The sequence below is a fragment of the Scomber scombrus genome, chromosome 16, assembly GCF_963691925.1.
Source record: "Scomber scombrus chromosome 16, fScoSco1.1, whole genome shotgun sequence".
Lineage (NCBI taxonomy): Eukaryota > Metazoa > Chordata > Actinopteri > Scombriformes > Scombridae > Scomber > Scomber scombrus.
This window is the reverse complement of record NC_084985.1, coordinates 25,665,901-25,677,226: the sequence shown is the minus strand read 5'-3', so window position 1 is coordinate 25,677,226 and position 11,326 is coordinate 25,665,901. Positions and strand designations below refer to the sequence as shown.

At 39.0% G+C, this 11,326-nt stretch overlaps 1 protein-coding gene across 1 annotated transcript; it reads left to right on the top strand.

The window, feature by feature from the left end:
* The first annotated feature begins 443 nt into the window (after positions 1 to 443).
* LOC133995961 (protein lin-28 homolog A-like) lies at positions 444 to 11,326 on the top strand. Its single transcript, XM_062435470.1, has 4 exons — positions 444 to 474; positions 1,304 to 1,458; positions 6,968 to 7,146; positions 11,089 to 11,326. Exons 1-4 carry the CDS (start codon positions 444 to 446, stop codon positions 11,324 to 11,326), a joined length of 603 nt encoding a protein of 200 aa, XP_062291454.1.

The window sequence follows — 11,326 nt, the reverse complement described above, 5'->3', positions numbered from 1 at the left end:
GATATCTTTCTGGGGCTGGAGCTGTTTCTGCAGGAGGCTGCATGTGGAAACCTCCCACCATGGCAGAAGGTATGAGGAGAGCTCCTTTGAAGATGCTCTGAAAGAAGGAAGAGGAGGCAGGGGGGGGGAAGGTTTGGTGGCAGAGAGACAAAAAAGGAGTCTTGGCTTTTCTTCCTTTTTGCTTTGTCTTTTTTTTCTGAATCTTCTTCTTTGCCTTCCTGTGGGGCTGGGTGGTTGTCTATTCAGGAAATAAAAAGCCCTTCCAGAAGTGCTGCCATGACTTGGTGTCTGGGGGGAAAGCATGCTTTTGTTGATGTGAAGGTAGAGAATGGGGGTGTAAGAGGGAGAAGGAGAAGGAGGAGAAGGAGGGGGGTGGAGGAGGAGGAGGAGGAGGAGGGCAGCAGTTTATCTAAAGCTGAGAATAAGCAGCAGAGAGCGGCGGGATGGGCTCTGCTTCCAACCAGAGTTTCACAGGTAGACCAAAAACATTTTACTTATTGATAATCCAAACTTTGAAAGCAGTAAGAGATGAAGGATGTTGTTTAGCATCACTTCCATAAAGATCTGGCTGTTTATTGGTTTTCATATTAACATATAGGGAACATATAGGTTGTATTTAGAAGCCGTGTTGGTATGTTTGTACATGTAGTTTTTTAAAGAAGAAAGAGTCATTATAGAAGTAGGTGTGAAAATATATGAAAGCAAAATAGATACATTCTCTATATCTCTCTAAATTGACAAATTAATAAAACAGAGCCGTTGATCAATTGACTCTATTTCATCATGTTGGAGATGTAAAACAGATTTCTAGAGAAAAAAAAAGAATTGAGCAGGAAAAGTAAAATAAACGGGGAAAAGAGACAGAAAATAGGTTATTGTTTTTATTCTATTTTGTCATTTTAAGCAAAAATCTGATAATTTTATGTCTTTTAGCGTTTCGTGTGAGTAAATTGAATATATCCAATTCATATTAGGACTGTTTGGACAAAGAAATACTTTTAAATGTCACTCTGGGCTCAGGAAAATGTTATTTAAATTCTTTTTTTCCTTTTTTTTTTTTTACAATTTCTGACATTCTATAGTCTAAACTGATCAGTTAATCTAGAAAATCGAGAACATAATCTGCTGACAAATCAATACTGGCGATAATTGTTATCTACATCACTATCATTACATCATCGAGCAAATTGTGAATGTGTTTTTTAAACGGGCTAATCATGGGAATTATTCTAAAAAACATATCCACGGTATTGAATTACAAGCCTGTGCTTTAGCTTTTATCTGTGTGCTGTGTGTTGTGAAGGAGGCAGTGCTCAGAGTGAGGAGGAGGGAGCGGCTCTGTCCCGGGGCAGCGGCGTCTGCAAGTGGTTCAACGTGCGGATGGGTTTTGGCTTCCTGTCCATGAGCATCAGGGACGGAGCTCTGCTGGAGCAGCCGCTCGATGTGTTTGTGCACCAGGTGAGACTCTGCTGCTACTGCTGCTCTTTACATCACTTGTAGTGAAATAGTGAATTTGTGTGTTTTACTGCTTTTGTATTAAGTATTTGGACTTTTAAACAGGTTTTGTTGTGTTGTTGTACTCCAGCATGTATGAAGGAAGGAAAGGGGTAACACAATCAATGTCTTTTAATATGTGAAATTACTGACATGCCTTAATTCTAAATGATGACACACTATTTGTTTGTTATGGTGAATTGTTAAAGGTTGGTCTTAGAGAGTGTACACTACTGCTCCTTTAAAAATGCACTAAAACACTCACCTAACCCTAACCCTAACCCTGTCCATATCTCAACTAGTAAGTAATCAATCAATCAATTAAAGGTGTGAAATGAACAAAAAGTATACAGGCTACCTGCAATCATTTCAGGAATTCCAACCAAATTTTAAAGTTCTTCAGGTTTGTCTCACTATTTTAGCGTAACAATCTTGTGTAATCCACAAATCTCTGAGTTCAGTGATTTTTCATTCTCTTACTCGTGGCTGGATGCTCAGCTTATATTCGGGTTCCCTGTTAAAGAGATAAAGTAGAAACACATGAGAAATTTTTTTTTTTTTTGACTGGAAACATCTCATCAAAAGTGAAAACCTGTCACATATTCAACATGGGGGGAAAAAACCCTGAAGCAACATCTTTTGAAGAAAGTGAAAGCTGCTCAAGCAATGTCAGAAAGTAACAAACCTGATGGCTTTTTGTGTAAAATTACCTAAAGATTAACACATTTTAAAGTTAACCATGCTCGAGCCAGCACCGCCACCCTCCCACTCACTTTATCTCACATATATCTGCCGTGGAACTTACATGGTGTGTGTGTGGGGGCAGGGTGGGGGGGTTAAGGCTCAAACATTTCTATTTAAAAGGGGTTAGAGGCTAAAACAGAGATAACAAGGCCCATTCCTCTCCCCATCCAGCCCTGCTTCCTGTTATAAAGTCATTAAAGCGTCAGGGAGCCCACCCACTCCTGAATTTCAGTCCCACCTCCCATGCAGCCTTTTGGCAGGAACCTCTTCTCAGATTACCTGTCCCTGTGTTGCTGTAAATCATCTGATGAAAGAGAGGGAATGAGGGCCCTTTGCATGCTTGTTCTGGGCCTCAGTGAAACATGGGTGTCAATGCGGTATGCAGAGGTGTGATCAAATGGCAGATTGTAGTCTGTTGTTACATTGACCAATCAAGTATTGATAGAAATTAATCTGGGGGCCACATTTGAACAAAAAAAATTCTTAAGTACTGTATGTATTTTACATTTACTTAGAATCAATGATATAGGGACTGTCAGACATTTCTTCACACATGGAGGATTTGAAATGCAGCCAGTTTGAAGGTTCTGGTAGCAAAAATGTTCACTTATGCTTTTCCTTTCTTCTTAAATTAAAAAATGTGTGATGGCCAAACGACTGCATAACCATCAAACCGAGTCACAAAATGCTAATGACACCACTAATAACAGTACTAGCCATATGGTTTGTTAGCATCAAGCTCATGCAGTTGTCTGACAGTCAATTAAGAGCTATGGGAAAATATTTATACTGTATTGAGTATGGTTTAATTAGAGGTTAGCCAAAGTAACAATTGAAAAATAAATGTTGGTATGGTGAAAATGCTTTTGGTTGACATGGTTCATTATATGCTACCTAAAATGTTAACAGATGGTGTGTGATAATGGAAACAAAGAGGTACTGGTTAACTGGACAATGGAAATTTTTTGTCATTTCAAAATTGGGATGAGAAGATCTAAATGAACTGTAATATCTGTGTGTTACGTACAGAAAAGGTGGCCAGGATGTGGTTAGCCAGGATTAGCATAAAGACTGGAATCAGAGGGAAACAGCTAGCCTGGCTCTGTACAAAGTTAAAATCCAAAATCATGAAGACTTGTGCTGTGTCTCAAATTTTGTACCATTGTACTCTGGCTACACTTAATATTTTGAGTGCATAAGTGCATTCACACTGGGAAGTATGGAAAAATGCAGTGTACTATGTGCACGATGAGTACCCGGATGGTGCACTTAAAATGGTAAAAATGTTGAGTGTGGAACTATGGACACTTCTCACCCTCAACGGTCACCATCTTGGCTATGTAGCAAGCAGGAAATGGAGGCCAAGGGCGTTGTAACTACAGTAAACATCGCCGCATTCTACAAATATAATTTATAAATGTTGTTTTAGCACTAAGCACCAATATATTGTTGTCACATATAAGCCTTCAGTAGGTTTATTTAGTTAATTTAGCAGTCTGTAATGATTTGGTACAGCAAACAATAACACAAATGCTAATGATAGCTTGCTAACACTAGCTTGCTAACTAGCTAATGGTCATTTCCGGAAAGTGCGCAACAGCTGTGTTTGATTTGAGACACAACATTAGAAATGTCCTTGTTAGTGCTGTTTGTCTTGGAGCTTATTCAGTGAAGGTATCTTCAGTTATCTTAAAAAGATCTTTGAACAACATGGAGTTGAATTTTCTGGCCAAATTAAACAGGAAATAGAAACAAATGATGTTTAAGGAGACAGAATGCTAGTTGCTAGATAGCATGCAGATTATCTATAAAATAAGTAATATAATTGTATTCTGACATTAATCTTGTTTGTGACATTACTGCTGGATTAAAGTGGGGAGTTTCAGGGGATGACAGGTTGATACATTTGTTGACAGTGTGAGCAGGAATGCAGAGGTTGTTAAATTGTCAGGAATTGGATTCCTATCCCGTAATGATCACCAAGCTGTGTGGGTTCAGACAGGCAGCATGCAGGAGCCACAAGCTGACCAGTGGCAAGCCTTCTGCAGTCAGCTGTGGTTTCATACACATTAAAGCCACTGTTTTTGTATTAATACATTAATTTTGTAAGCCAAAGTCAGCCATGAAATACTGTAGTGGCTAAAGCTGTGGTCAGGTCAGGGAAGCTTTTAAATGTTCTCCTGTGTTTCCTGGAAGAACCGTACAACATGATGCCTTTAATGATTATTAATGATAATGAACATTTAAAGTGTCACCTACGGCATCTCAAAGGTCATTAAAAGACCATTCCTAGATAGAACCACATTTACACCCCATATTAGTGAAAAACGGGGTGTAAATGGGTGATAGTAATGACGTCCGACCTGCGTGAAAATATGAGCTCTTTCATTTGGTGCACATGAGGGCTCCATCAAAAAATAATGCAGGGTCGTGAAAAAAGTTGAACCAGACTCCAATACTCCAAATACTTGCTGTTGACAATAAAAAATGCACCCATAGTCCACAAATTAAATAAATACATTAAAAGTAATATTAATATTTTGTTGAAATGATTCTTTTCCTTAGTTGCTTGTTGGTGCATGTTTACCTTGTACCTTTACCTTGTAGCTCTGTGGTTCATCCTTCTTTTAACCATTGGTTGATTGTAGTGAAAAAATCTGGTGATTTTCTTAGTGCATTTCTCTTTCCACCTATCCTGGTAGCTATCCCAGGAATGCACTACCCCCCTCCCATGTGTCATTTCCCAGCATCCCTCCAGAGTAGTGGTCATCTTGAGACTTGACCAGATGGACTCATTTTAGAGAATCTGTGGCTGTATGTTGGTGGTGGTGGTGGTGGTGGTGGTGGTGCTGAGGAAGCTAGGGTGGGGGAAGGGGGTCGGGGGATAGGAATGCTTTGGAGGCTTGGTTGGAGACACAGGAGGGGAGGAGGGGTGTAAGAAGGCATTGATGTTTCAACACTGCTGTCAACAGGATTGGGTTTTTATGAGGGAGCTATGAGGGGATACCTTGAACAGAGTGGCTACATGTTTGTATTATTGCGATATTTACGCAGTTCGTCTTAAGTGTGCGATCTGGTTTTGAGCGCACTGCACCTTTATCAAGTATTAACCGAAAATAGAATAGGCTGATTAAAGCTTCTAGCAACTTTTGACCTCAAACAACTGTATTTATCTTATCAGTAACTACCATAATATACATGCCAATAAACAATGAACCAAGCAGCAGTAAGTTTAATTGTATTTTGAGGTAAATTACAGGTAAATGTTGGCAAAATATGTGTCCAATCCTGCTTGAATGCATGCCTTTGTTCACGTGATCTAGCAAGGCTAAGTATACCCCAACCTCATTTTTATAGTTGGACAATAGATACTTATAGTCATGTCTTTCATTCAGACATCACATCTTCGTAAATGTGTCAGTGTGCTTCAAATAAACTTCTTCACTGGCTGTTGTCCAACCGTGTCAAGAGGCAAACAGTGTTAAAGCCTGTTCCAAATGGACACACTCGAAGGCCCGGCCAAAAGCCTGCTGTCATGCTGTGAAAGTGACAAGATGCAATGAATCATACAAATGGGGGTAATAGTGCACACCTTTTGACAGTGTCTCCTTAAAGATGGGTATGTTGTTGCACTTGGGTTGTACTCATGAAAAAAAGATTAAAGAAACTCTGTGATGGATGACAAAAGAGAGCTTATTTTCTTTCCACACCTGGCTAATAACAGGTATTAAGTGAGTGTGAAAAGATTGTCCGTTGAAGGAAGAGAAAAAGAATACATGGAGATACAAAAGCTGTATTTCTTTTTTTTTTTTTTTAATCTTTTTTTTAAGTCCATTGTGAGTCTGACTGTTACAGTAGAAGTAATATGTTTATTGGGACCATGTATAGTGTTAAATATAACATGTTACCATTTGATATTCTGTAACAGAGATAGCTTATAGCACATTTTCATCTGCAGTCGCTTCAATAGGTTGATATTAAAATATATAATAGCAGATAGAACAACATACAACGTAGAGTCAGTGGTCACAGAACTGAGAAGCTTTTGGCAGACTTTAATTTGTTTTTAAAAGTACTGATCTAACTGCAGCTGCTCGTGTTATCAGGTGGGGCTTTCCACTGAGTTGAGAGAATGCTGACTGCCCAATTGTAGTGCAACCAAATGGTATGGTACAATCTCTTATAGAGGAAATACTGGAGGCTGGAGGATCTAGTAGAATTTATTGAGCAAGTATACACAGTTACATAGTGGAGGATGGGTCAAACCATTTAAAAATGTAATAAAACAGGTTATTTAAAAATAATCTAATCTCACAGCCCAGTGCATTGTATTCCTCCAGTATCATACATGGAGATACATTGGCTTTTTGTCCAGAGTTTTTAGAGTTAGTTTGTATAAGAGGTCTTATAGGAAGGTATGCTAAATCAGTGGAGTACCCTTTTAACTTGGACTAACACTGCCCTTTCATTTTCATTGTGGAAAACCATGGTGGTTTTTCTGGAAACATTGAGCAATCTCAATTTTTTTGTATGTGACGCATGACATTTTTAGGGTTTTTGATATGAGCTCCTAGAAACTTATGTCTCCAACAAACAGTCCAAGAGGAAACTTTTCACCAGTAAAAGCTAGAGTTGTTCTTTTTTGGTTACACAGTTTGTTTATTCTACCACCACCCTGGCATTCTGTGGTAGCAGCTTTAAACCCTATGACCCTCACTCTCACCAACAGAGCAAACTGCACATGGAAGGCTTCCGCAGCCTCAGAGAGGGCGAGGACGTTGAGTTCACCTTCAAGAAATCATCTAAAGGGCTGGAGTCTGTCAGGGTCACCGGACCTAATGGAGCACCGTGTCTTGGCAGTGAGAGAAGACCCAAAAGCAACCAGAAACGACGCTCCAAGGGGGACAGGTAAGTCTAATTGAAGGACACCCACATGCTCATTGAGAACCTAAAGAAATTTTGTGCAAGAATCTTTCAGTAATGAATGTTTGTATCTTGCAACAACTCCAATCACAGACAAAAAAAGTCTTAGTCGGAAGGAGATGTTTGCAAGCGTTCTGCTCTGTATGAGTGATGTCATCTGTTCTTCTTGAGGTTGAAAGTTATGTTTGGAGCTGACTGAATGTGGGCTCTTTGTGCAGCAGCAGGCTGAGCTGGATCAATAGCTTGTTTGATCTCCTCGGGCTTGGCATTTAAAGCTTCACTTCTCCAACCCCCCACTCTCCATTCGGCTTCTGTTCTGACCGCAGCGTATAGCTTCATCGGTTTAAAGTTTATCACTTTATCACAAGTCCAAATATCCAAGAGCTATAAATTAACTTGTAAATGAATGCAGTCGCAAATAAACTCCCCCCGGTAACAAATTGTTTGTCCTTGAAGCTTGTTTGGCGGATTTTTTAGGCAATTAAGATCCGGAGAGGCTATTAACTTGATAGCATCTTTTAGATTTGACCATATTAATCATGGCTGGCAGTGATAAAATGAATCCCACACCTTCCTGACTTTAAATACCTGCTAGATTTGATTGCACTCCGATGTTCCTACTTTCTTCATCTCTCTAGTTCACAAACATTGAAAGTTGCAGTCAACAAAACCGAGGAGTTTAATTTATAGATTGCTGGGCATTTTCGGACGAGGTTATTAATGTGATAGTGTCTTATTAAGTTCATTAATCACGTTGAGAGAGGATAAAAATAATCCCGCAGCTTCCCGTCCTTAAATACCCGCCATAGGTTTGATTGCATTCACATGTTCCACCTTTTCTCTCGCCGGCTCCCGAACATAAATGTTGTATTCAGAAGAGGAAAGGATCCTATCCATTTAATTGATAACAGATGTAGGTGCCTGAGAGAGGTCAGAGGTCACCACTGCCATAGCAACAATGGGGTGTGGTGTGCAAATGAGGTGGAGGGGGGAGGAGGGAGGCAGCGAGCGAGCGAGCGGGGGGTCAGGGTTCAGAGGTCACCGTAGTATTGAAACAAAGGAGCTCCCTCTCATACCCTCGTGGCCACGCTGATCAATACTGAGCCCTGATGGGGGGCAGGGAGGAAGCAGGGAGAGAGGAAGGAAGTGGTGGTTAGCGGTGAGATGATCCAGGGCTTGGTCTGCGTTTCATCATTCTGTATCTCACAGGCTTCGTTTTGCTGGTTTAATGCGTAACACTGGTGATATTTTGTAGTTTTCATATTTGAGGCTAATAACTAACCTCAGTCCCACACACACTGCCAGAAATACTCAATAGAGCACTAAACGTGTATTAATCCACTGCTGAAAATAGTCCTCCAAAATGCACCATTTCCTCCTGTTTGAGAAACATTTGCAAACAACTACAGTGCCCAGCAGTTTAAAAAAAAGACCTTTTTACAAAATGAGACTATATATGCGTGACAAAGCAATAAGCTGGAGGCTAAGCATAAAATATTATCCCATACATACTCTGACTCTACACAGTATCTCCTAATAAATGAGTCTCTGAAGCACAAATCTATTTTCCTTCATAAACACCTCATCAATCATTAGATTAATCCTTAATGAAACTTTTAGAAAGCAGAGAGATAGAACCAAAAGCCAAAATCATTATAATTAATTTTACACAATGTGAAGGATTTTTGTGAAGGAGTTGAAATATTTCCACTTTTGTATATTCTGGGTCAATTTTGGCAAAGTCATAACATTTCAGGTGAAAGCAAATATGTTTTTACTGCTTTGAAATATAAAAAAAATGACCTCAACAATTTGCTCACTGTCAGTCTGTGAACTTACACCACTTTCATGACCAAAGCTTAACGTAGTGTGTCAGATTAAATGTGTTTTCCTACCTTACAGGCAGCCATTGGTTACCATGTATTTTCTACACAGTATTAAAGCAATATGAAGATACATGAAACTTGCTTATGTTAAGTGATTCAGTGATTTTAGAACTTAACTCCAAATGGATTTTTGAGGCCAACACACACACACACACATATATCAGCCAATATTCATTATTTAATACTAAGTGGGACATTTCACAGCTGAAAATGTATTTCCTTATGTATTCCCTGTGGGCAATGTAATGGCAACACTGTTTTTAAGTAATTTAAAACATATCGTTGGCATTTCTGTACTGCAGTTTAGCCAAAAAATAAAATCTTTATTTGAAAGTAAAGTAGTTATTTCAAATCATAAACACAAATAATGAGTCACACTATCGGCTCTTTTTCCTTTTTTCTCAATCCGCTGCTGCAGATTGATACCAGCTGGTGTTGATGCTGAATGAAAAATAATTGTCAGATGTTCAAGAAATAATGAAGTAGCCCCATTAACAGCTTGAGAACAATGTGCTTTTTTGGGGGGATTTTAAAGGGTTCTTTCAAATAAAAGGTGGGAGAATTTTCTTTAAATGAACACAGTAATCTTGTGTCGAAACATAATCATTCTGTAGAGTATGAAATAAGTATTTATATGCTTTGACAGGGAGTGTTGACTCTTACTGCTCTTGTTCATTTACTTGTTCAGCTGCAGGTGAACCACAAAGGGGAAACCAGGGCAGATAGAAAATTAGATTGTCCATATTTAAAAAAAAAAAAAAAAAAAAAAAATCAATGTATTTTTTCCCCCTGCCTGTTTAAGTGGCTCCAGCCTCTTTGTGTCACACTGCCTTATTTTTCCTGCACTAATGAATTCACCAACAGGATTTCACTTTGCAACCGATCATTAGCTTTCTCGACATAGATTTATTGACAACAATATCCCATTTACCTGCTGGATAAACAAACAGTATCTGGATTGTGAATGTTTTAATCGTAGCGGCTTGAGCAACATCAATCAGTGTGGAGATTTATACTTAATGCTTTGACCTGGATGAAAATTCAGTGCTATCACTCATCGACTTTCAGTGTTTCAGTTGTGGAACTGACTTAAAATTGGCATACTGCACTTAAAAAATGAATAAAAAGACAAGAAACAGCACAGTTGTAATTAATCCCATTAACGATACAAAGCCATGCCAGTGAAGAATATATGGAATACAGCCATTGTTGAGTTAATACGCCTATTATTTTCCTATATGTAATGTAGTTAATTTAATTTACCATTAGTTTTTTTTTACTACTTTAAATATGTGATTAATGTTCTTGTGCTTTAAGTGTCATTTTATTGTGTAGATCTGAATATTTCAAGAGAGTGTCATAAATAATACCTATTTTTATTGTTATTATTAATTTGATGATTCATTTTATGTTTGATTTTGCAAATATTTTCCTTATTGTGGTATCAATCAATTAAACATCATGATATTTTAATGGTTACCTAGCTTCAAGTAAAACACAATATCAAATGAGTTCAGATTTTTCATCGGAAGAAAAAAAGAAAAGGAAGTTCCTCCTCATGTTCTTCATCATAAACCAGTTCAAAAGATCTGACATGAAATATCAAAGACTTAATAGTAGGAAGGCACATGCAAAAACCGAATGAGTCTGAATTAGTGATATATCCATATACTCACACTCTGTAACTGAGCCAAAATGTATCTTTTTAACTTGACTGGCAGGACAACAAAGCATGCCTTAAGAAGCTGGTTGTCAGAGTTTCCCTTATGCAACATCCCTTGAGGCACAGAGATCAATCTGGTCAATCCCCCGACAGCTGTCTACCACTGGGACTACAGTTAATGTAGACACATGCTGACAGATATTTTAACGAGAGTGAGGAATCTGGAACCAAATCTGGAAGTGTGTCTCCCTCTAGTGGCCATTTAAGGTGTACTGCAGTTGGGTTATGCGCAGATTTGTAAAGTGTGTGTTTTTCACTCTTCTTTTGTTCAATACCACTGCATCACTGAGATCATTTCCTCTCCTGTCATGATTTTAGATGCTACAACTGTGGAGGACCTGGACATCATGCCAAAGAATGCCAGTTGCCCCCTCAGCCCAAAAAGTGCCATTTTTGCCAGAGCGTGTCCCACATGGTGGCCAACTGTCCGGTCAAAGCACAGCAGCAGCAGCAGCAGCAGCAGCTTACCTCTCCTGGCACTCAGGGAATGGCAGCCTTGGCGATAAATGAGGAAGAGGAGCAAAGCCATGCAACCCTTTCTGAAAACTCAGAGTAA